General features: G+C 37.9%; 1 protein-coding gene and 1 pseudogene across 1 annotated transcript; one reads left to right on the forward strand and one right to left on the reverse strand.

Annotated features, from left to right (window-relative positions):
- Positions 1-16,484: 16,484 nt before the first annotated feature.
- LOC143601246 (E3 ubiquitin-protein ligase ATL23 pseudogene) lies at positions 16,485-17,170 on the forward strand (annotated as a pseudogene).
- Positions 17,171-24,129: 6,959 nt separating this feature from the next.
- LOC143601247 (NEP1-interacting protein 2-like) lies at positions 24,130-27,292 on the reverse strand. The gene is made up of 5 exons (XM_077078703.1): positions 27,130-27,292; positions 25,852-26,024; positions 25,661-25,732; positions 24,355-24,459; positions 24,130-24,252 (listed from the first exon to the last, which is right to left on the reverse strand). The coding sequence occupies exons 1-5, from the start codon at positions 27,290-27,292 to the stop codon at positions 24,130-24,132; spliced, it is 636 nt and encodes a 211-aa protein (XP_076934818.1).
- Positions 27,293-27,603: the final 311 nt, after the last annotated feature.

A 27,603-nucleotide genomic window follows, 5' to 3' on the forward strand; every position in this document is an offset into this window, starting at 1 on the left:
CCAACAACATATCCGACTAAAATACCTTCGTCGGCTTTCTCACCAAATTTTGAGGTTGTCTTTAATATCGTACATGGGGACCCGAATGGTTCGAGACCATTCAGGTTTGGCTTTCGACCATGCATAAGTTCATAACAAGTTTTATTTAGCCTTTTAATAGTTAGAACACGATTAAGGATATAACAGGCTGTTGCAACTGCTTCAGCCCAGAACACCACGGGAAGTTTAGCATCAGCCAGCATAGTTCTAGCTCCTTCAATTAGCGTCCTATTCTTCCTCTCAGCCACCCCATTTTGTTGCGGAGTGTACGGGGCGCTGTACTGGTGGTCTATCCCTTTCTGTAAGCAGAACATCTCCATCTGGTAGTTCTTGAACTCTGTCCCATTGTCACTCCTGATGAACTTAACCTTTCTCCCCACAACATTTTCAACCTTGGTTATCAGGTTAATAACAAACTGAACCGTCTCATCTTTTGTCTTCAGAAAGTATACCCAAGAGTATTGAGAATAATCATCAGTTATCACCAAGCAGTATGATGTTCCACCTAGACTCTTTACATTCACGGGACCGAAGAGATCCATGTGGAGTAAGTCTAGGGTGCTGACTATTGAATTAAACTTCTTGGGGAGATGAGGTTTCTTGTGTTGCTTTCCCTTCTTGCATGATAAGCATTGGTCTTCAAAGTTAAAATTTTTCAAGGGAACACCAAGCACCAGCCCATTCTTGACAATGTAGTTCATTTTTCGAAGATGTATATGCCCCATTCTTCGATGCCATAGCTCGGACTCTGATTCAGTTGCTTTTGACAGAAGACATGACTCATCTGTTGCCATCTCAGTCGACCTCATATCCATTACGTATGTGTTCTTTTCCCTTGGAGCCTTCATCACTATCCATGCCTCTGGTATCTTGAAGCCAGGATACAGTACAATCGCTTCATTTTTGGTAAAGTGCACCGTGTACTCTTTGTCACAGATTTGAGATACACTCAACAAATTATGCTTCAACTCTTCAACGTAATTCACCTTTTCTAACTTCATTTTACCATTTGTCACAGTTCCAATCCCAGTAATTCTACCACCGCTCTCTCCTGCAAAACTTACTCTACCTCCCTGAACAAGTTTCCAATCGTGTAACAAATTCTTGTTACCAGTCATGTGCCGGGAACATCCGCTATCCACAACCCACAGATTGTTTACAGCCCTGTTCAACTGTTCCTGCACAATTAAAGAAAAGGATTAAAATCTGGGGACCCAAGACCTACTGGTCTTGGGTCGATTAAATCTGTTAAACTGCATCCCGTACTTTGGTCGTCCAAAGTCAGTTTGATAATGACTTATGTAAGTTCTGAAAGGATACCTTCTTGGAGATTGACTATGAGGCCATCTAAACCTTCGTGACTTAAATGAATTGTAACCAGTGGTTTGGTTGTTAACAGGGAAAAACTGAGATTGACATCTTTGAAATCTTGGTTTAGTCCAATGTCTGAACATTGGTGAATTTGCATTCTGTCTATTATAATAATTACTGTTTGGTTTATTCTCAGTTTTCGGAGGCCTCATACCTCTGAATCTCTGATCTAGAGGGCAATCAGCAATCAGGTGTCCTATTTGATTACATTTGAAACAACTCCTGTGTTCAACTTTCGTCTCAACAGTTGTTTCAGATGTTGAGGTTGCATTACTGCCCGTTTGTCTAACATATGGTGGGACATACGGTTTTAGTGGAGAATTCTTTTCAGTTGGTTTATAGTCCTCTCCACGTTTTAGTAGCACTACCTCTTCTTTTGTCTCACTAGACTCGGATGTCTTGTCCGAATTTGATGAGACAGAACTAGGAACAGAAATCTTAACATTCGAAACAGGCTTACTCGTTTCGCTTTTACTAACTTCTGGATCTTTAATCGTAACCTTAACAGGAACTGTCTGACCAATTTCAACATCAACAGATTTCTGATTACTAGGATCATACGTATAGTTATGGTTATATGGTGGTGGAACTTCAGAATATCCAATTCCCCCTTTTTTAACTGGGGAACGTTGAACACTTACGATGTGATCAAGCATTGCTGAGGAGTTTCTAAATTGTTCAATTTTTCTGTTTAATTCCACCACTTTTACCTGGTAATCAGCTATCTGTTTATCCCTGTCAGCAATTAGCTTGGTTTTTTCTTCTAACACTTCGTAACTAAGATCAATTACTTGTATTTTTTCAGCAAGACTGGCTTTAAGACTTCTGATATCCTTTTCACTAGCTTTTATTTTTACCGAGTAACTGTTTTCTCTAGTTTTAGTGTAATGATGATCTTCTTTTAATGTTTTAAATTGAGCGTCCAAACTAACAAACTGATCAGTTATTGTTTTCAATTGTTCAGACAGATTTTCACATTTCGTACAAGGGAGTTCAGAACTTACCTCAGAAAGCTGATCGTTCACTTCTACCATGTAAGCTTGATTTTCTCCAGTCACTTTCTCACTTCCTGCAGTTTCGATGTTCACCAAATTTGCCTGTTCGAAGTCTTCCTCAACTTGTAGATTCCAGTTATACCCACTATTGTGTCTAGATACCATAGCCTTATTTTCACTACCTCCACCACTCTGTTGTGCAGGCCTGTTTTGACTGCGTTCAACTCTTTCATTTGTACATTCTCTTGCAAAATGACCATTCTGTTGGCAGTTATAACATCTAACATTTGATTTGTCAAACCCTGGTCTTTCGCCAATGAACTTTCTACCTGTTTTCTTCATGAACCTTTTAACCCTTCTTACTATCATTGCCATCTGCCACTGCAGATCCATCTCTTCTAGATCATCAGCATCAATCTGATCATAGTCTTCATCCAAAGTTGCGGGATCGACTATTTTACCTTTGATGTAGTTTTCGTAAGAAGCAATAAAAGATGCATAGAGAGCAAACTGCTGTTCAGCTGATTTAACACTCATGGGCATCTGAGAGTAGTTGTTGGTCGGAATATTTGAAGGAAAACTACCAGTTGTGGCTTGAGATTTTGAAGACTTACTTCCTCCAGCTACAAAACATACATCACCATCCATGTTAAGAGTCACATGACCATCTTGAGTTGAATTTGAGCTTGAGTCTCCCTTTGAGTGGTAGGCAGTTGATTTTGATCTTGAAGTTGAACTTGAACTAACTTTTGCACCATACATTCCCGGATCCTGAACCTGATCAGTTGGTGTCTCTTTCCGAACCATGTTAAGTTCAAAAGTTTGTAATTTATTGACTGCCGTTTCCAAGTCAAAATCGGCAAACTCTTTATCTTCTCTCATCAACACAGTGTACATTTCCCATTTCGGTGGAAGAGCATCAAGAAGTTTCTCTACTATCTCCTCTTCTTTGTAAACAATGGAATAATTGCTGAGTTCAGTCATCAGGTGATAATATCTTGTGATGATATCATCAAGTGATTCATTTTTCAGATATTTGAACACCAAGAATTGGGTTTTTAGTAGCTTAATTTTGGATGCACGTATTCCCACATTACCTTCATATCGGTTTTCCAATGCTTCCCATAGCTCTCTAGCGGTTTTGTATTTCCTGAAAGTGTGAAGAATCTCTTGTGGAAGAGCCATGGTGATAGCCGCATGAGCTTTACTCTCTGCCTCATACATTTTTCTCTCCTCCTCATCCATCTTACTGTATTTCTTTATTTGATCACGACCCTCAAATAGGGCCGTTGGTGGAATGTATCCATCTTGAATGCACACCCACATCTTAGCATCTTGATATTTAACATACTGCTCAAACCGATCTTTCCAAGCCACGAAATCGGTACCCTTAAGCATTTTCGGAGCCTTAGTAGCTGAACCTGCATCCACCTCCATCTTCACCAGTTCCGTAATGTTTATAGAAGTCATCTTTGAAAGAAATACGGCTCGAACACACAAAGAAACTCAATAATAATTTTTTTTTTAATTCTGAACAGTACCAGTAGGCGAAGTTAATGATAACTTCGCTTAAATCTTAACTTCGCTTGGTGACAACTTCGCTTAAGTTAAGCGAACTTGTGAGGTAGGCGAAGTTAATGATAACTTCGCTTAAACTTATATCTTCGCCTAAACCCTACAAACAGTGGCGGCAACTTCGCCTGATGAACACAAGGTTTTTGCAGGTTTGATTTTGACGAATTGCGAGGTATTCGAAGGTGCAATGGGTTGCTTTTGATGGAGGAAGGTGAGTAGGACACAATAACTCGGTATTTCAACGTAAACTCGTCCCGCGAATAGTCGAACGGAACGATTTCTACACCCGTGTGATAATCCCGAACCACACAATCACGAGCAAACGCTCTGATACCAATTGTAGGTTCCCAGCCGGATCTATACGGAAATATGTCGTTCTACGTAGGTGCTGAATCCCTACGTAAGACGATACGAGCGTAGAAGCGATATACGTTAAACACAAGCAAACACACGTTACAATGCGCAAAAGACACGTTATATTGCAACTAATAACACGTGATATCTCAATCACCAATTACACGTACTGAATTGTTACTTACAAAATAAGCCGTAACCTAGCTTATATGGTTATCGACAACTTCGCCTAACAAGCTAGGCGAAGTTGTTGATAACTTCGCTTGTTCCACAAGTTCGCTTATACTAGGCGAACTTGTGAGACAAGTTAACTAAAACATCAATACAAATCAAACTAACACGATTACAGACACTAGATACTAAACTACTGACATCATACACCAACATTATTAAACATGACAACTTTTCATAATTTATTAACATTATTATTCCCATGAATCAAGATATTTCAAATTATTTCTATCTTTATGTATGACCAAATTTAAACTTAAAACTACAAAATTTATACTCCTTTTTAATTAACATATTTAAACTCCTTTTAAATTCGAAAATTGACCAATCTTTCAACAAATTTTAAAGGTTTTAATACTCTCCATAATTTTAAACTCATTTCAAAATCTTTCCATAATTTTTTGAAGTTTTCAAATTAACCGATTTGATTTTCAATTTTGTAATTATTTCTAAATTAATTAGTCATATTAGTAAAATTAAAACCGATTTGATTTTAATTTTTGTGATCTGGCATTAACTAGAATAAGTTATCATTTTAATATTCAAAAAACTGATTGTCAAACTAAAAATACTTATCATAATTGTAATGTAATCTTACTTTAATTTACGTGAATATTAGTTATTAATTAATACTAAAATAATAACCGCGTTATTTTAGAACACAATATTCAAATTGACATAATTTCTAATAATCAATACTTAATATATCATAAATTATATAACCGTTTTATCATCATTTTTAAATATTATTTGGCACATATGATTTAGTGAATATTATTAAACATTACAACTTTTCATAATTTATTAATATTATTATTCCCATGAATCAAGATATTTCAAATTATTTCTATCTTTACATGGAAGACCAAATTTAAACTTAAATTTCGGTCACTTATAAGTTTACCATTCGATATCGTATTCTTCATTGATATTCCATCATAACTACATCCAAATTTCAATATTTTCGCTACAACCATGTAATTTTTTTAGCGAATTACTAATATACATTTCACTTTGTTTTTCAGAAATTAAATTAATCACATATTAATTTCTTATTGTTATTCTTTATAGTAGATTCAATTGATTATGAGATTCCACACCCGAAACATAATTTTCTTTTTATATTCAACGTTTTAAATTTGGTTATGTATGTTTAATTTGTTTTTTAAATTTGTGTTCACAAAATATGAATGTCACTAAATTTCTCAATAATGTATAATAAACACGTATTATATTTTTATCCATTTTAACTAAAAAGTTTTTTAAACATAATATAGATCTTCTAATTATAACATCCAAGCAATTTGATAGTCTAAGTCTTCATAATGTTTTCAAAGAATATTAAAAATATTTGATAATTTATTTCCTATACGTTTATATTTTGTTTTCATTGATTTTGTATCATATTTTTTCACATTTAATTATTTTTAAAGTCAACATAAAATTTTTTAATATTTCCAAAGTTATTTGAAAATTCATTTATTGTAAAACGTTTTTAAGTTTTCCAAGTTTAACAAAATATTAATGTCAGTGATTTTAAAAGTTTGTGGCAATATTGGTCAAAAATAAAAAAAAATCATAATTTTTTAAAGTTGACTAATTCCAATTTTTTAATATTTTACAACTATTTTGAAAATATTTCAAGACAGGTTGTTTTAAAAGAGTATTAAATTTGTTAGGTATAAAACATTTCAAAATGATTTAAGTTAAAAAGATGTTTTTTATTATCATTTTACTTTGTTTGTTGTTGTATGTTATTTTGTTTTAATAAAAACAACTTTATTAATGTTCAAATGTTACTCATTATTAAATATGTTATTATGGTATATTTAATTTGGATGATATTGTTTTATATATTTTTAGGTGGTGAAGCAAAATGAGTTTCTTTTGGTAGAATGTTTGAAGAAGTTGATGGTGGTTTAATATGAAAGAGCATGGTTGTGTCTTTTGTTGACGTTTTTTGGTTGTTCGATATACATTAACTTATTGTGACTTTTAAGATCTAGACAATGTAAATGGTTAACGTTTTAGTCTGAAAGTTTGAAGACGTATTGTGTTGCTTGAATTTGTTGTTTAAATTTATTATGTTTGTTGACATGTTTTTCCACATGTGTGTAACACGGGCTATATCTTATGAACATGTAACGGAGGGGTTTTTTTACCCTTATCAAAACAAGGTTGTGATCATGTTTGAGAAAGGACAGTACAAGAATTTTAAGCCTAAACAACTATTGTCATGTGATGATTTGATCATGCTGAGAGAGCTTGACATGTTGAAGTTATCTAATGCAAGAAAAGAAGTTGCACATCTCGATTTGAAAGCGGAAGTGAGTTTGGAGGTCAAATGGTTAGAACAATGTTGTAACTATGAAAGTGATTATGAAGATTTTCCACCCGCGTGTCACGCGGGTCTATTTTCTACCCGGGTTTTTTTGGTTTATATTTTATATAATATGCTATTGTGTTGTAACAATTTTCAGGTATGTTAGGAAAATGGATTTTCTTTTAGTTGAAGTTTTCAATATATTGATGATGGTTTAATAGCAAATAACATTATTAGTTATTTTGTTAATGTGTTTTGGTTGTTATGTTCGAATTAACTTCCTGTAATTTAGAAGTTTTAATATTAAGATAATGTAAATCTTTAACTTTTTGGTTGGTATGGTGATGCGTTTAGTGACAATGTAAATCTATCAAGTTTTAATAGTTAAAGAAATATTATGTTTGTTTAAATTGATGTTTGAGTTGATTATGTTTAGTGACATGTTATTCCACCCGCATGTCACGCGGGTATATACCCTAGTACATATATATATATATATGAATAGTGTCTTCATTTTAACAATTTCATTACGTAAAATATCTATTAAATGCCTTCATAATAGTTACAACCTGTGTTTTTTTGTAACTTTCTATACTAATAGCTTACATACATCTGTTTTATAGTTTAATTTCTATGCTATTGTAGTCCATAACTAATTCTTAGTCTTTATTGCTTGGATTTGTTATTTGTTTGAATTCTTAGTTGTTCCACATAACTGGTTTATATATTTATTTAAATTATGATAAAAAGTAATAGTCAATTTCATATTAGTGATCTATAATTTAGCATTAAAGCTAGTTTTTTGTTTAAAAAAACTAGTTTTCTATTCTACTCTACAGACTACAGCTGGAGTTTGCTTGTCGTATCGTGGTTTATATGCTAATAAATTGTTGCTTCTGGAAAGCAAATAAACAAAATATATTCGTTTTAAAATTAATGAGCTTCAACGAAAATCTAAAACTTATTAACATGCAACATACTCATATTCTAGTTCTTGTAATAAAATTTAGAAGTTTGGGTGAATATTTAACCTCATCGGTTCATATTATTTTCCCTTCTAATTTACTTACGTATTTAACTAATCAATTAGCATACTATATTTTTTTAGGTTTTATCTTTTGTTTGTTACCCCACAACGCGTGGATTTGGTAGCGTGAGCATGAACGTTCACGATAAAAACAAAAGAACAAACACGTTTCGATACCCTTTACTTATACTACAACTATATTTTTTATTTCCTATTCTAGCTTGCTATGGCGAGCAAATTAAATTGGAAAAACCTTACACACTCTAAATTATTTAAGTAAAATTTAACCAATTGTCTTTCAATAATAAATTCTCAAATGTCCTTATCCTTTTCGTTTACACACGTCGTAACAAACTGATCGATACCGACTAAATTTCCCCGCGCCCCCTCTGTCACACTCGGGTTGAACTACACTAACACTAACTTTCATGCTTGCTCGAGTAACGTAAACCCATGATGAATTGCCGACCAAATTTTCTAGTTCAATTACAAAATACAAAAACATTTTGAAATATCTAGTGGTAGCCAACGATATAGTTTCCCGGCAACATAAACCCAGTTAAGACAACATAGTGTGACTTTCACAGGACAAAAGGCCACAACACCGAAGAATGCATAGACGTAAAGGACATGGTCGAAGCATTTGTCAGAGATGGGACGCTTGCGCACCTCGTGGCGCAATGAACGCTGAGCAGGCTGATGCGTGTAGAACCCCAGCTGGGGAAAACACGAATAAAATTCCAGCTTCAATGTGGAGACTACATGCTGCGTAAAGAACGAGATCCCGAACCAGGTGCGTATCGGCTCGATGGCACTCCCATCCCAACATGGAAGGGAGCTCATTTACACAGTTTGCATGTAAATCAATTCCAAATTTGTAAAGAAAAGGCCAAGAGCCACTTCTAATGGAAACGATTCTCCTTAAAACATTGACGCTGATGATTTTACATTTTTATGAACTATCAACACGGATATGCCGGTTTTCACCGCATAATTACGTGAAAAGTCGTTGCATGGGGAAGGCGGCAAAACCCGCATAAACCCAAAAAACGACAAACCTTCACGCAGGTCAGTTGAAGGGGAAAAGTTCAGTTATCCCATTAAATGAAAGTGCCTGTCTATCCGCATGAATCATGAAAAAGGGAACTGAACACTAACCTATTGACAACCGCGCGTCGAACGGTTAATTTATTCAACACGGATATGCCGGTTTTCACCGCATAATTACGTGAAAAGTCGTTGCATGGGGAAGGCGGCAAAACCCGCATAAACCCAAAAAACGACAAACCTTCACGCAGGTCAGTTGAAGGGGAAAAGTTCAGTTATCCCATTAAATGAAAGTGCCGGTCTATCCGCATGAATCATGAAAAAGGGAACTGAACACTAACCTATTGACAACCGCGCGTCGAACGGTTAATTTATTCAACACGGATATGCCGGTTTTCACCGCATAATTACGTGAAGTCGTTGCGGGGGGAAGGCGGCAAAACCCGCATAAACCCAAAAAACGACAAACCTTCACGCAGGTCAGTTGAAGGGGAAAAGTTCAGTTATCCCATTTAATTAAAGTGCCGGTCTATCCGCATGAATCATGAAAAAGGGAACTGAACACTAACCTATTGACAACCGCGCGTCGAACGGTTCAAAACAGAATTTCTAACAAAAGGATGAGGAAAACCTACACGCAGGTTAGACGCAGGTAAAGTTTAGCCATCCTACTAAGTGCAAGTGACGGTCCTACCCGCACAATCACGAAAGAGGAAGCAAAACTTCACACCTATTATCTACCACGTTCAAAGGTTAACTTATCCTCAGAAAGGATGAGGAAAACCTACACGCAGGTCAGATATGGGTAAAGTTTAGCCATCCTACTAAGTGCAAGTGACGGTCCTACCCGCACAATCACGAAAGAGGAAGCAAAACTTCACACCTATTATCTACCACGTTCAAAGGTTAACTTATCCTCAAAAGATGAGGAAAACCTACACGCAGGTCAGATGGTAAAGTTTAGCCATCCTACTACGTGCAAGTGACGGTCCTACCCGCACAATCACGGAAGAGGAAGCAAAACTTCACACCTATCTACCACGTTCAAAGGTTAACTTATTCTAAACACTTGGAAAATTGCTAATTTAAACTAAAGTATGCAAGTCATATAACGTTTATAAAGCAAGGAATCCAATAAAAGAAGCGGTCTTACCCGCACAAAGATTTATATTTCACAGATTCATTACAAGAATGGCCGGGTAACTACCCGCCTACAAGAAAATAAATCTATACAGGCTAAATCTATCCTAGCAGTGGGAAGGGATCTTTAGGATCAGGCTTCAGGGCCACTTCCACTTGGACCAGCACCGTCAGTAGAGCGTGGCAGTTCAAGGAAAGCCTTAAGGATAGCTAGCCCATCATCAGCAGCAGCAACTTCATTCACCTTCTCCACCACCGGATGCGGGAAGGCGGCGTACTGATTCACTGCTTGGTCGTAAACAGCTTCAGTATCAACATTGTACAAAGGGAAGTTGGAAGGCGGGATGCATTTCTCAACGAACCCTAGACCAAGCAGGAAGCCGACCTTTTCCCCATCCTCGTGAGAAGCGTTGAGGGTTGCGCTCATAGCATCATCGTAAGAGGTCTCAGCAAAGACCCGATGCACAACCTACAAGAAAATATACAAGTATCAGAACCTTTTCTATTTACAAAGAAAAGCATAAAGACAAGAAAAGCTTACCTGAGACAACGCTTCTCGAAGAAGCCATTCCTTGGCAACCAGGGTTTCTTGGAGGGCAGCTTGAGCTTCGTTACGGGCGCGATCGGCTTCACTCTTGTTGAGGTTGGCAAGCAACACTTCTTTAGCCGCAGCCTCTTCGACGCCCTTCAGCTTACGCTCAGCATGGTCAAGCACCCCCCTCTGGTCCAGGATTTCTTGGAGCTTTTTGGCGTCTTCCATCGCCAAGGCATCATGAGCCTGCTGGAGAGCCTCTAATTTGGCTTTAAGTTCTTCATTCTCTACGCGTAGAGGCTCAGCAACAGCTTCAGCCTTGGTGGCCCTCTCGGTTGCGTTCCTTGCAGTTTCCTTAGCCAGCCGAAGCTGTTCATTAACAGCTTGGGCAGCCTTGGAACGGGCCTCGAGTCGTGCCTGAACTTCAACCTCGAGGGCCTTGAAGGCCTTCTCCTTTTCCGCAGCTACGGCGGAAAGCCTTTGGTTCTCCTCCCGGACAGCCCGCGCCTGAGCCACTTCTTTAAGGCGAGCTGCTTTTAACTTGTCGTTTTCACGACAAAGCAGCTCGACACGCGGCTGCATCCGGGCCAGGAGAACCCGAAGCTCATTGGTTAGCCTACCCTCCTGGTAGCTAGCCATGGCTTCCCCCAACGCACCACTGGGAGCAGCGTGACGAGCCCATTCCACGCACTCCACAGGGGTACGAAGGGTTGTTCCTCGGCGAATGTTCCATCGTGGAACATACACTTCATTGGAATCCGACACTGCAAAAAACACAAAGCAGTTAGGAAAAGATGATAAAGAAAAAATAGGCCAAAAGAACCCTACGCACTTGTAGGGTCAATAACAGGCCGATAGCCGCCGAACCCATCACCTGAACCCAAGGGAAATCCATCCAAGAGGTCAGGCAGATGGGAAGGTAGCAGAGATTGGCGAGAAGCCCCATGCGTACTTGATGGATCGGCCGTCGTTGCCGATGGCGGGGGCATGGTAGCAGCCGCCGTGGAATCCGCGGCAATAGTAACCGCCGGCTCGGTGAAGGATGCTGTAAAAATAGCACTCACAGCCGGCGGTGACGTCATCACAGCTGGAACAGTCGGCTCAAAGGAGTGAGCAACTGAACCAGCGGAAGCAGGCGCAGGCGCCTGGGTCGACGCCTCAGGTAGGCTGACCAAGCCTACCGTCATTGGCGGGGAGGTACCACTCTGCGCTCCACCCTGGAATGCGTCAACATCCACGCCTGCACAAAGAAGATAAGTGTTAAATGGTATTAAGTTATGAAGTTAAAAGATAAGTTTGTACTTACGGGTTTTCTTGAGCCTAAAGGTACGGAGAGGCGGGGACGGACCCGATGGAGCCGGCCTCTTTGCGCCGGTCACCGTCGTCTTCTTTGGCTCTCCGGAGGTGACAGTCGCAACCTCTGGAGCGGTGGTCTTATCACCACCGGGATTCCCCGCCACCTCTTCGCTCTCGGTCTCCGAATCAGACCGAGGCGCTGGATCGGCAGTGGAGGCCTTCTCCTTCCCCTTCCCGCCGGCAGCCTTCTTCTTCCGCACCAACGGAGGACCATCTGCGGATTCCTCATCAGAACATACGATTAAAGGAATTCCAGCAGAGGTTTCAACATTGAGGGGTCGAGGGTCGAATAGCGCCTTACCTGGCCGACGGGCGCTAAGGATCTCTTGGCCAAGCGGATAGACCTCCACGAACCGATCCGCCGTTTGTTCCAGGATGGGCAACTCGTTCTCGTCCAGAGCACGAGTACCCATCCGAGCGGGACCGTCAGCCTCCCGCGGGTTCAGGAGCGACTGCAAGTCGTTCCCCTCTGAAATAAACAGGAAAGAAGTTAGAAGAAATTCAAAATCAACAAAAAGAAACAAAGCATACCGTAAGGAACAGAGTTCGAACCGTATTCGAGGACGATTGGGATCTTTTGCGCATCGGCAGCCTTCCACACCCGGCTCATCCCCAGCATCACCATCCCGGACTCCGCAAACCGGTAAACCGGAGATTGGACCCGAGATATCTTCGCAAACCATTCCGCCTCCTGGTAGTTGGAGGCGTGAAGGCTGGGAAGTGCTTGCCCGTTCTTGAATTTCATGGCAATGGGGATGGCGCGAGCGGATATGAAGAAGAACTCCCGCTTCCACGCGCGAAGACTGCGCTCGGTCGCGCAAATCTTCAAACCCTTGATTCGGGTTGTCAGGGTATACCACCCCTGGATGCACCTCCAAGTGTAGAAGGTCATCAGGCGGTCAACATAGGGCTCAACGCCCAAAATCCGGCACACCCACTCGAAGTGGCGAATCTTGGCGATCGCCATGGGGTGCAACTCGGTCAAATGAACACCGTGCCTCTCAAGGACACGGTAAACAAACTTTGTCAATGGGAACCTAAGATTCCCATTGACAAAGAATGCAGCATAAACCCCGATCTTGCCTCTGGGGGCATCGTACACCGTCTGGTGGGGTTCAGGAAACTCAGGCTCGAGAGACTCGAGCATGAACTTCCTGACGACGTACCGATACAGATCGCCAGGCAGAGCACACTGGCACTCACCAGCAGTACTCTTATCATCAGCTGTAGATTCGAGATCACGAGACATCTTGTAAAAGAAGAAAACGATTTCGGGAGAATGCTTGCCTGAAAAGGTGAGTATTCGCCGGAAATCGCAAAGAAGATGAAGAGAAGAGTGAAAGTGTGGATTACAAAGAGCCCTCTCCCCCCTTTATATACTAATCGCAATTAATGCGATGAAATTAATGCGGAAGAGAGAGAAAACGAAGGTGCAATGAAACCATGACACGTGGCAAAAAGCAAGCTGGCAACAGCTGTTGACAGGACGCATACCATTAATTTCGCGGCCACGCGCCCGAAAAATCGCGCCCACGCGCCTGAAAAAGCGTCTGGAATGACCATGTACTGTCACGTCATCATAACTTCCTGCACGTCCTGACACAGTCAGAAGAAACCGTCGCACGACGTTTCAGAGTTTTGGACTGTTCTTTCCACCAACTCTTCGAATTTCAAAATTCAAAATTCAAAAAGATTCAAAAGTAAGCGGGAAAATACCCCTTACCTTGGCAACCAAGTAACCGTAAGACGGCTGCGGGTACAGTGTTAAGGCAAAACCCTTCACATACCTAGCACCCGCAGGGAATTGAAGCCAAGAAAACCTTGGCGAACAAGTAACCGTAAGACGGGTGCGGGTACAGTGTTAAGGCAAAACCCTTCACATACCTAGCACCCGCAGGGAATTGAAGCCAAGTAAACCTTGGCGAACAAGTAACCGTAAGACGGGTGCGGGTACAGTGTTAAGGCAAAACCCTTCACATACCTAGCACCCGCAGGGAATTGAAGCCAAGTATACCTCGGCAACCAAGTAACTATAAGACGGGTGCGGGTACATTGTAAAGGCAAAACCCTTCGCATACCTAGCACCCGCAGGGAATTGACGCCAGGAATACCTTGGAAGTAAAGTAACCGTAAGACGAGCGCGGGTACAGTGTTAAGGCAAAACCCTTCACATACCTAGCGCTCCGCTGGGAATTGAAACCAAGAAGGATCTTCTGGGCAATGCTTGCGGAAACGGAAATAACATCCCCGCATAGCGGGAACGTCGAGAACTACGTTGTTTGAAGCTCCAGGATGGAATTGGTGGTTTTAACATAATTGATCACTATGTTCAAAACAACCAAAACCTCATGGAGAATCCAAACAAGTGGGACTCAACGCTCCTGACTTGCGAGGAGGTTACAGACCTACCCGCATCATACCCAAAGACCAAGCAGGAAACTCGGGAATTTCTGCAAGTGACAAGGACTTCCGCGGGAGGAATCCCCATGGAAAACCTTAAAAAACCCTTTTCAAAACCCTTTGCTTAAGTCCAAAAGTTCACCTCACTTTATTAAACACTCATGAGAAGAACATTGGACTGGGGGGACTTGAAGAGGTAGGTCCCAGCAGAGCCCAGTTGGACCCGCAAGACTCACCTTGAAGAGGAACGTCTGCGCAGAAACCAACTGGATCCGCAGGGCTAACCATGCTCAGAGACGTGACGTCCTTACGCGCAGTACGCAAGCTGTTCCCGCAGGAAATGCCTCCCAATGGTGAAGGACTCCGCCTGTCCCCGCAGCCTCGGATACAAGCCATCAGGGAAGGCCACCCGCGCAGCAAGGCTACACGCACAAGGCACTTAGCTCTCAATCACTCAGTGTCACCTGAAGGAATGAGCGAAGCCGGGAACTATCCCGCACAAGGGCGGGAGGGGGAATACTCCCGCCCAAATAAGCCAGTCCGTACGATACGGGAAGATCTTCTGTACTGTACCTGACGAGGTATGGGAAAAAGATCTGACTAAAGATACGACAGCTTATTGACAACAGTATGGCGAGCAGCATGCTCCTGTACTGTGTCACTATTAGCCGCTGCCTACTCACCAACTACTGCCATACCACGTGCGTAGCCGGCAGTTGGTGGAAAAGGAATAGTACACAGCAGGCCTGGTCACTATCAGCCGCTGCCTACCCACCAACTACCAGCAGGGCACGTGCGTAGGCCACTTTTGGTGGAACAGGAACACTGTTGCAGCCGGCCACACCTCCTTGGAAACCTACCTTCGGCTATAAATACCCCAAATGGTATGACCAACATATCTTATCTGATATCATCATATATACCTGATATCTGCTCTAGCAATCTCTTATTATACACTTATATTTAAAGAGCAATCTAGTCTGATTCTCACGCCGGAGGGTGGTCACAAGGAGGAACCCCCCCCCTTCTCAGTGACAAGCTCACGGTGTCTGTTTTGCAGGTTATCAGAAGAACCATCTTCTCAGGGTCTAACCCCTCGTGGGAAACAGCTATCTAACCCCCAGGTTACCAGTAATCTGCCCGGGGTCCGGTTAGTGTTTCTTCAGATACCGACTAAATTTCCCCGCGCCCCCTCTGTCACACTCGGGTTGAACTACACTAACACTAACTTTCATGCTTGCTCGAGTAACGTAAACCCATGATGAATTGCCGACCAAATTTTCTAGTTCAATTACAAAATACAAAAACATTTTGAAATATCTAGTGGTAGCCAACGATATAGTTTCCCGGCAACATAAACCCAGTTAAGACAACATAGTCTAGCCGTAATGAAGTAACGAAACTCTCCAATTTTAAAATTCTGTTGACCTAAACACAAGAAAGTCGTCGTTTCAAAATAATAATACTTCATCCGTCCCATTAAAAGTGTCAACGTTTCCTTTTTTATTTATTCCATTATAAATGTTTATTTTTAAAATTTATAGGCAATTTTAGGTTTACCTTTAAACACACATAACTAACATTAATAAACAATATTTATAAACCAAATTTCCAAGGACATTATTGTAATTTGGTAACAAAAAAAAATAATTTAATCTACTTTAAATTTTGTGTTTTTCAAACTTTTTTTGAACAACCAACTAAGTAACGTACGCGGCCCCCAATGGCTAAAGGTAGCCCGAGCCGGCCACTAGTCCGGACGGACGAAGCCCATAGCGGTCCACCTATTGAGGGATTCACCGGATAAAACCCGACCCTCACGCCCGTCAAATAGCACGACAACGAGGAGCCGGTAAAACCGGGTGAGATCAGGACTTGAACCATGGCAAGCCATGATTATTCCTCATATCTCCCATATAAATTGGTGGTAATGAGGTTTGAACCCCTACTTCTCACTAGTAAAGTGAGTGGCTATATTATTGAGCCACAACTAATTTTGTGTTTTTCAAACTAATATACTTTGACTGTGAGTAGTAGTAGTAATAATAATAATAATAATAATAATAATTAATATAAAATAAAAAAAATTATAAATCAGGAAAACAAACAACCAATCATTCTTTAGACTATTCCCCAGATGTATACTAACAACTAATTAATGTACTTTCCTATATTTACTCCATGTGGGCCCCACACCTCCCAGCCACCTTTAAAAACCCTTCATTGCTGACTCCTGTTTCATTCATCCCAACATCACACCACCACCGTAAACCACCGTCAACCACCATGATCCTCTCCGTCATCCTCGCCCTCTTCCTCCCATGCGCCGGCATGACCGTCGTCTTCATCGCCTACATTTCACTCCTCCGCTACGCCGCCAGCCGCCACCACGATTCTCCGGCGAAACCCGCCGCCGTCACCGGGTTATCTTCCACCGAGCTTGACAAACTTCCGGTGGCCGCCGGGAAGGATTTGGTGTTGGGTGCTGAATGTGCTGTGTGTTTGGATGACGTGGAACCTGAACAATTGGCTCGGGTTTTTCCGGGTTGTAACCATGGGTTTCATCTGAAATGTGCCGATACGTGGCTTTCGAAGAACCCGGTGTGCCCGGTTTGTAGAAATAAGCTTGATGATGGCTTCTTTGATTCTGAAATAAACCCGTGTTGATAATTTGTAGAGATTAGTGATTGTTGTTGTTATTATTATTTGTTATTTAATTGATTATTATTGGTATTCATTTTATTTTCTTGTGTTGAATTTTGATTTGAGGGTCGATCGTAGACCTGATCGTAGACCTGTAAGTGAACCAAACGAACATGATCACGTGGATGTTCGTGTTTGTTTTGTTAACTTTAACTGAATACATGTTCATTTGTTAAGAAAATGAACATGCACATGAACATGTCCATGTTCGTTTATGTTTGTTTGTTAATGTTCTAAACGAACAGTTAACGCAGTGGCGAAGCTTGGACGAGTTCGTCGAGGGGTGCGGACTCAAAATGTATTTTAAATAATCATAAACGAGGGGGGCCGGACTCAAATTTTAGGCAAAAAACGGGTAAATTTACACTACGTATACAAATTTCGGGCGAAAAATGATCAATTTACACTACTGTGCAAAAAAACGGGGGGGGGGGGGGGGGGGGGGGGGAGGCCAGCTGGGCCCTAAAGAAGCTTCGTCCATGAGTTCATGAATGTAAGTAAACAGACAAAAACAAACGAACATAGATGAACATAAAAGATTGTATACAGTTTTTCATAAACTAACATCGATTGAATTCTAATACGTGTTTAAGTTTTTTCAAAAATTATAAGATTAAGTAGTTAAGTGGGTTGAACGAGCATAAACAAATGTTTGGAGTCATGTTCAATTAAACAAACAGGCATAAACAAACGAACGTAAATAAAAAAAAACGTATATGATCGTTATATAAACGAAGGTTTATAATGTAACTAAACGAACATAATATGTGTTCATGCTAAAAAGTCGGTTTTCGATCGAGACAATGTACAAATCAACCAGTGATTATTTATTGGAGTGTTATTAATTTTATTTTCTGGCATTGAATATTGGGTTAAATGTGTATATTGTGAATATGAATAACAGAGGACCAGAAACAGAGGCTGTACATGTTGGCCCAGACGGATCAAACAATCATATCAAACGAACTAATTAAACAAACAAATACGAGATATTGAGGTAACGACCCTCGACTCTTTTCATATAATCAAACGAACATAACAAACGAACTTCACGAACTTATCAAACGTACATGGAGATGAGACTCCCTTGACTCTCTTAACTCTCTCTCAACTCTCTCATGATAAAACTAATAAACTAAACCCTATTTATAGACTCACTAAACTTGTTTTCCAAAACAAACCTAACTTGGAAAACAAGACAAACTTATTCTAGAACAATCCATAATATTCTTACCTTACTAAACAAATATTAATATAAAACTTAACAAAACAAACCCTTAACTATATTACTAATTCAAGATTAATCCTTCATTCACCTCCTTAATCTTGAATTGTATTTCTTCTTGCATTTGTTCCTCCTTTTCAACTGACTATAGCATACTTGCTTCACCGTTTCTTCAAACTTATCATTCGTTCCTTCCGTACTTAACTTTGAAACCACATCGTCATTTTCTTTCTCAACTCGCTTCTTTTCATCAACTTGTTCTTGACCAATACTTTCACGAACTCCAAACAAATCATTCGGGATCGTTCCAAAGCGAATATCCTTCACTTTCATAATCGGTTTCGCATCATAACTTTCTTTCTTTTCATCTTCAAAGTTGTTAGGATTACAACATACCTGAAGCTTGATGTTGTACGTCATATTCAGATTTCTCTGAACCTTCATCAACAATCTCTTTTTCTTATCATATAGCCTCAATATCTCATTGGCTATTTCAATCTTACATCCTTCTTCATCTAACTTTCCCAAGCTAAGAAGATTGGTCTTTAACTTAGGGATATAGAAAACATCACAAAACGTTTTCTTTTCACCAGTCTTACTTACCACAGTCACATTACCTTTACCTTTGATTTCGATCTTGGATCCATCACCAAACTTCACTTGACCCGAAACTCCTTCATCCAAGGTAGTAAAGAACTCTTTATTTCCTGACATATGATGACTTGCACCATTGTCTAAGTACCATGTACCTTCATTCTTTTCATCCTTTTCAAACACACAAGGGATAACCCTTTCTTCATTCAAACTTACTTTTTTTATTGAACCGACTACCATGAACAAAGAAGGATCAACATCATCTTCTTTCTTTGTCAAATTCACTTCATCATTCCCTTTGCTTGGTTCTTTACATTCATTCGAGTAGTGCCCAATCTTATCACAGTTGTAGCATGTTACATACTTCCTTCTATCTTCCCATTCTCCATGGTTCTTTTTCTGGTATTCACCCCGTTCATCATTCTTACGCTCACTATTCCATCTTGGATTCCCTCTTCCTCGTCCGTTGTATCTTCCACGGCCTTTACCATGTCCTCGGTAGTTTTCAACTTTCTTTTCGTTTTGGGTGAACATGAGCTGACTTTGGGATGAACTTCCATTCACATTCTTGAACTTGTTTCTTTCTTCATATGCCTTCAAACGTCCAACCACATCTTCAAACGCCATTGTTTCGATGTCTGCGAGTAGCACCATCGAAGAAACAACAGGTAAATATTTATCCGGCATGGAATTCAAGAACTTTCTTACTAAAACCTCTTCTTCAAGTACCGCTCCCAAGCTCTTGTACTTTGATGGTACTTCACCCAACTTCGCTGCATAATCATCAATACTTTCTGTCTCCCCCATCTTCAATGCATCTAACTCGGTTCTTAGCATTTGAACACGAGCCTTTTGAGTTCTTTCTACACCAAGATAACGAACTCTTAACGCTTCCCAAACATCTTTCGGTTCTGAATACTTGGCCATCTGAAGCATCACATCTTCAGGTAGGGTTTGAAAGATAACACCCAATGCCATAAACTTCTCCCTTTCATCTACAGCTACGCCGACTGTAGGTTCAATAACATCCCAAAAACCATACTCTTTCAGAAACCCCTCCATCTTGGTTGACCATACCTTATAGTTCGATTTCGTCAATACTGGAAGTCCTCCAATCTTCATCATTGTGTCTTCCTATCTTTACTTTCTTCTCTGGTTTGCTCTTTCAGTTGGAATTGATCCCCGATCCAAAATCAATCTCCAATAAATAACCAAATACCACTAACTTTTCTTAGTTTATCAAGAATATATCTTGATAAACTATTTAATTGATGAACAATAATAACACCAATATGGTGGCTACCTTCCAAGTAAGGAATAAAAATATCAAACACAAATAATATTATTTATGTTGTCAGTTGTGTTATTCCCAAACACAAACACAATTGTGACATATTATATCACGCAACTTCCCTTTTATCTAGCAAACGGCAAACAGAAGGACCCGCCGATCGAACAAAACAAAATGGATAATCAAACTCTCTTCTTTGAACGAGCCTAAACTCTGATACCAATTATTGGCCCAGACGGATCAAACAATCATATCAAACGAACTTATCAAACTAACAAATACGAGATATTGAGGTAACGACCCTTGACTCTTTTCATATAATCAAACGAACATAACAAACGAACTTCACGAACTTATCAAACGTACATGGAGATGAGACTCCCTTGACTCTCTTAACTCTCTCTCAACTCTCTCCTGATAAAATTAATAAACTAAACCCTATTTATAGATTCACTAAACTTGCTTTTCAAAACAAACCTAACTTGGAAAACAAGACAAACTTATTCTAGAACAATCCATATTATTCTTGCCTTACTAAACAAATATTAGGGGGTGTTTGGTACAGAGAAAAAGAATGGGAAGAAATGGAAATAGAAATGGGAGAGAAATGGAATTGGAGAGAAATAGAAATGGGTAGAGAATTGACAATCATTTCCTTTGTTTGGTACAATAGAGAAATGGTGGAGAAACGGGAGCAGAGACGTGATTAGGGTTCCGCCTCGGCATCATCATGGTGGAGAAATGGTGGCTCAGAGACGCGTCGCAACACCGCGAACGGAGTAGAGCGTCATCATCATCGCCGCACAACATCAACACCGCGATTTAGGGTTCCGCCTCTCGCAACACCGCCTCGCGATTTAGGGTTTCGTTTTGGCTCAGAGACGCGAACGGACGTGGCTGCGGCGTCGGCCGCCGTGCCGGACGTCGGCATCATCATCACCATCGCCGGTCGGAGCATCATCATCATCATACGCGAACGGAGTAGAGCAGAGACGCGATTTAGAAGCAGAGAGAATTCCATTTCTCTTCCAAATGGAGAGAATTGGATTTCTCTACTTTTTGCCTACACCCAATTCTCAGAGAAAACCAATTCTCCGCCCAATTCTCCGCCTAATTCTCCCAAACAAGAGAAACCTAATTCTCCACCCTCAAATCTCTCTACCAAACACCCCCTTAATATAAAACTTAACAAAACAAACCCTTAACTATATTACTAATTCAAGATTAATCCTTCAGTACACGTGAGGTTAACGCGCCGCCGGAAGTGGTGAGTTTTTGAATGAGGGTAAAACTGTAAAAGCAATGGGTTAGTATAGCTGTGAATGGTTGAGCAAAAGGTTGCATTAACTGAAGAAAATATCTAAGCGGGGCAATTAAGTAAATATGTTGTTAAAAGAATATCCAAGTAAATATTATTATTTGTGGTTTAGACATAGACTTTAAATTCATCAATCTTTTTTCTTTTTTTTTTTTTTTTTTTGCTAATGAGAGTAAGTTGGTTTGTTGGGTGAATGGTAATAGATTGATTTAAAAGTTACAATTAAACTATTAAAGACCTTGTTAGATGATATATGAGTATATACAAATTTATTTATTGTTATTCTAGACGTACCACATCCCCGTTACTTTTACAGAACAGACCTTTATTAAATCACAAATTTCATCTACATCTACGATCTATCCATTATAAAATTGAAATTATTTTGTTATTTAAAAGACGAGATTATATAGTTGATGAGTGAATGTGACCCCACAATGAAGTGTCTTGTAGACTTGTTCGTCCGGACCGTCAATATTGTTTAGTTGGCGATGTATGAACCCCGTCTTTTGGATGCTCTAATGGAATTTCAATGAAAACGTGTGTCGTGTAAGAAGGGAGAAAAAAAGAGGTTTGAAATTGGTGCAATGTAGTTAGCTGTAAGGGATGAATGGATAGTGATTGTTGGGGCTTCAAAATAGTTTTTTATTATTAATCTGATATTTGATACAAGTTTTTTGTTTATAGCAAATTAAACAAATTACAATTAATTTATAAATTATAAATGTGTTTTCTTTATTAAAATCATACCTTTTAAAAAAATAACTTTTGTGATATATATAGTTTGGTGTCTAACTAGTTTTGAAGTTAAATAATCATTCAAAAGATTTAAATTTTGCTAATAGAAATAGTCTATGATAAATCCAAGAAAAACATGTTTATTACAAAACTAGTTATAAGTAAAGAAGTGTAATATTTTATTATCACTTGTATGTAATACTTATTAACTATAGTTGAAGTGAGAAAAAAAAAAGAGAGGCCACTATACAATTATATAGACTTCTTATGTATTAGTATTACATTAAAAGTAAAGCATACATGTCTATATACATTTTTCATAGTTTATACTTCAAAATTCAAATTAGTTTGATATTGAACGACTCACTAAGTCAAAATACCTAATGATTTTAAGTCTTATACTATATGCATATTCACTTCAACAGTTCAACTCAATTTTGTATGCCGTAATTTTTTTTTGAACGGCCAACAAAAAACAAATATATATATATTTTTTTGTATGCCGTAATAATGCCTATTTTAGATTTTATAGAGGTTATTTGGTAGCCTCCTTATTTAAGAAACTACATCAGAATCTGTTAGCACTGGAGCGTATTTGATTCACTTAAAAGACAGCTTTTAATGTTTAATGGAGTCTCTAAATTATTAAGTTTTAGAAAACATACCAACTGATTCAGAAGCTACCTCTTAATGGCTCAACACCATCAAACAACTCCTAATATTGGTATGATATAATTGTTTTTGGATATTCTAAACCATTTGACTCCTATTTATTCAAGTATCAATCCAATCTAATTTAGTTTTGAAATTCTTATCATACTACAACACTTTTTTAAGTAACTTATCTTTTTTAAATTCCAGTAGGATATGATGGGTTCTTGAATCATACTCTTCATTAAAAAAAAAACACAAACATCTCATTTGATTAGACAGAACAACAATGTTTAGAACATGCTGCACCCTCCATCTCCACTTTGAAAACAAGTTGATGGAATCCGCCAGGACAACCTATGACCAATGTCTACTCTAAAATAAAGTAAAAACTTTATTGTACTTTATATCATATTTAATATTTTAAAAAACCTCATGCTTATGTTGTTAATAACGAACATAAAATGTTTTTTACCAAATTTCTTTTCCTTTTTGAACCATAAAGTAACTAGGAGTTCTAGTCGTGGTCAAATTGACGGGTTGACGAGTTTCAAGTTGATTGGTTGAACTCCTCAACTCGACCTTGTCTATGTATTTATTCATGTCGTGTTGGACTCACTTAAATTGTGTCGTGTTCGAACGAGTTTCATGTGTCTCCTATCATATGTTCATTTATGATTATGAGTAATACTTAGTGCTACAATTTAAACAAATTAATAACTACTCCAACTCAAATGAGAATTTTCTTGTAATTGTTTTTTTTTCGTTTCTCATTCTCAATTAATTAACTTGGGCTTATATATTCAGATTAAACTTAGAAGAAGCAAATAGAGAGAATTGAAGGAAATGAATAGTTGAATAAGAAGTTCAAAGATGAAAATTAGTTTCACTTTTAAAAGTTCTAATCACCTCATAATTTTATTGTGTGTTTTTATAACTATCATACTTTTTAATCATGATAGACTGATATCGTATTTTGTGATGTTCTCCAACCAGACCTGTCCAAAAATTATAATGTTTGGTTGTGAGAAATTTGAACACCGAAAAAAGGTGGACTCGTAAGAAAATAATAATGGGTTCGACACTGTCCATATTTAAGTGCATCCTCGAAAAGAAAACAAATTTATAGAATGAACGTACTAATGTTTCTATGTATTCAATTTTCCTGGGCCATGATACAAATTTATAGAATGAATTAATGTTTCGGTGTACTGGTTAATTATATGGTTGTTCTACATAGTGGGCATGAATTGTTGGTAAGAAGCCACTGGGATATGCATTCTGGATGAAACTTGTGCCCACACTTAGGAAATATTCCAGCTAAATTCCCAACCTCAAAGTCCTGTTTGAATCCAATAAAACACATTTAACCAAATAATATATCGCTAAAAAGACGTTGCATTCATTATGATCATTGAACGACATATAATCCCATGTATTGAACCTGAAGGCAAACTGAGCAACATGTTTTGTTTCCACTAGTGTCAAAGATGTTGTGTTTTGATATTTTAATCGTTGGAAGATTAATGAGCTTTTCACAACCTGCAACCTACAAGTAAGAAAAGGTGTGCTTAACACAAGTATCAAACATGAATACAACTCGTTTAACTATTTTACATGTCATGATTATAAATCAGTTTTAAAGTTTCATGTACCCAGTAAGGAGAAATGACTGAGCCTACCTTTACTAATTTCAATTATTTAAAAGAATAAAAAATTCACACATCACACTTTTTTGATTAACATGTCTTATCATACATTAGATAGGTGTCCAATTGATAGCCCTAGCCCCTGTAATACCATTTCAAAGTTGATTTTTCTTTTTTTTTTTAATAAAAGCAAAGCAAATATTAATCTTTAGAAGCTTAATGAGCTTTTCCCAATGCAAAGTGTTCAATCCAACTTGGTTTTTCCCATAATTCTTTTACTTTACCTGTCACCTCTTTCTAATATATAAATTTACAATTTACAAGGCTAAAGAAAATTGATTTCAGTTTGAACAAAATTCGGTTAAAAAAGAGAGTCGATTTCCATCTCATTGACCCTTTTCAGCCATATATTATCAAATTATTGCTTTATAATTACTAAAATTCATAAAATACTAACCATTTGATATACATTTCCTTTATTATTTAACTCGTGAAATACACGGTTTTTAACCTAGTTAGGAATACAAAACTAAAGGCAATCAGCACACCCTAGATATATGAGTTTAAAGTTAACTAAAAGGTTAATGAACAATTATAGAATGTATGCCTTAAATGATGATCTAAATATATTGGTCACCGGGTTAGTGCCCCATGTAAAACACAGGTGCAAAATATAGAAAACATCAAATATAAATATATGAATTACATAATTACATAATGAATATTAATTAATGGGTACGTAATTACATATTCCCTAAAATACATAGATTAGTAAAAATAATTTGTATTTGTATTTTAAAAGAAACAAAAATGAAGGTTGTAAATCTATACATATTAAGGAAAAGTTAATGTTACCACAAATTATCTTAGTTGAGTTGGTAAACCACAACCATTATAAAAGCAAGGTAGTTAGTGACTTCGATTCTCATCAACAACATATTTTTCATTTAACAATTTTAATTAAAACAAAATAGATAATGAAGAGGAATTTGTTAAATTGAAAACTTATATATACACTTAACATCCTATGTGGAGGCCTTATTTTGAATGACATGTAGACAATAAGTCTTTTTTTAATAATATAGTTAGATTAGATTTTACCTTGATGGTTAGGAAGATATTATCCTGGTCACGTGGAGGTTTAGGTTTCAACTCACTTGATATAGTATCAATCTACAACAATGTATATCACCATCATCATCATCATCATCTTTTTTGCCAAGTTTAAGTTAAAAAATGTTTAAAAATTAATATGAATAAAGACTAAATTCATGCATGATTTAAATAGTTACCAAGCGAAGGAAGTATCCGCGCCAATTAGCATGCTCAGAATGCCAGAAATGATCGAAGGTAACCCTGATCATTTTATGTGACACAACCATCCCTAATGCTGCATGCTTAAGTATTTGTAAGAAATTCATTTTGTTCAGCTTGAAGCCTATCAAAGCTCCAATAGCAGCCCCAGCTACATCCACATATGCAGTGCGTTAAAAAGGTAAAACCATGATGATATATATTGTATATCTGAATGTATATTCACATGTTTGTGTTGGGCTCAAACCGAACCAAAACGAAGTTTGGTATTTGAAAATCAACCAAATTCGGTTCTTTGGTGTTCATGTTATATATTTAGCCTGAAACGTTTGGGTCTGAAAAATAATTAACCTAAAATGTTGAATTTGGGCGTTAAACTTTGAGCTCAATTAATTTCTAAAAACTAAGTATTAATAAATAAATTTTAGCTTGAAACTTTGAATTAATAAATTTGGGTCTTAATGTCTTATATTCAACTAGCTTTAGAAACCCCGTGTATTACACGGGATAAATTAATGTATAAACTACAATGAATAATTTAATACAAATAAAAAAAATAATTAAGTCTCTTTATATTACGTAAAAAATGTATTACAAATATAGTTGTTTTATATCATCAAATATATTTGAATTTTAAATTAAAAATGTTTGTTGTTAATTTTTGGATTTCACCAAGTATTTTTAAATTAATATTTATTTTGGAATAAAATGTAAAAGGAAAGTGAATATGGCATATATTAGGATCAATTAAGATGTTGGTTTTGGAGGGAAAAAGTTGTGAGGTTTAAACACAAACTGACACGTGTCACAATTATTTTCTTTTATTAGAATAGGTAGATAACAAACATAAAAAACAAGTTCGGTTCCATGTCCAGTGTGGTAATTCGATTCAATTTTGGTGTGGCTACGTTTTAAAATGTGTATTGGTTATGTTGTCTATTTGGGATCCATTAACGGTTTTTTCTCTGCCTTAGTATGTGTGTGTATGTGAATTGTGCATGAATTGTGCATGTATGTATTTATTGTGTATGTATAATGTATGTATCATGTGTGTATGCACTTCTTTATGTATGTATGTATGTATGTATGTGTGTGTACGTGTCAGCGTTTTCTTAACCGGGCATAGGACCTCTTTCCTAATTCATCTACGGTCTTATTTTACAAGCACCAGAATGAGAGAAGGACTTGTACGTGTGTACATGTCACCATCATGTGTGTGTATTTGTATTATATTGTAATGGATATTATATACTGACCTATACCAGAGTAGAAGAGGAAGACGAGGAGGAGTACGCAGAAGAAAACTTGAGAAAGTATGGAGGTAAAAAGCTGTCTCATCCGATCACCATAATGGTATACATTTTTGAGAGATGAAGAAGAAAGCATACTAAGTTTGATGGAAGATATAAACTTGTGCATGATGATTTTGAGAAATGAATACTTAAAATGGAATTTGAGTTTTTTATTATATAGTTAAAGAAAATAAGGGATGCCTTGACATGAAAGTTGAAAGAAGACCGTTAGAAACTTCACAAATGTATATTGGTCATTGTTGAATATTCTATTCTTAATCACACGGGGAATTAATTATGAGATGTCCATTTATTAATTTCTAACTTGGAAATACTATTTCAAGATATTTATTCCAAGGTGACATGACATATATGATGACACGGTTGTACCAAAGATACCCTAACTCATTTTTACTTAGAGATGTTGGACCTTTAAAA

This window comes from Bidens hawaiensis, unplaced genomic scaffold (assembly GCF_021521415.1).
Source record: "Bidens hawaiensis isolate Kalapana, Puna unplaced genomic scaffold, B.hawaiensis_p1.1 tig00055963_1, whole genome shotgun sequence".
NCBI lineage: Eukaryota > Viridiplantae > Streptophyta > Magnoliopsida > Asterales > Asteraceae > Bidens > Bidens hawaiensis.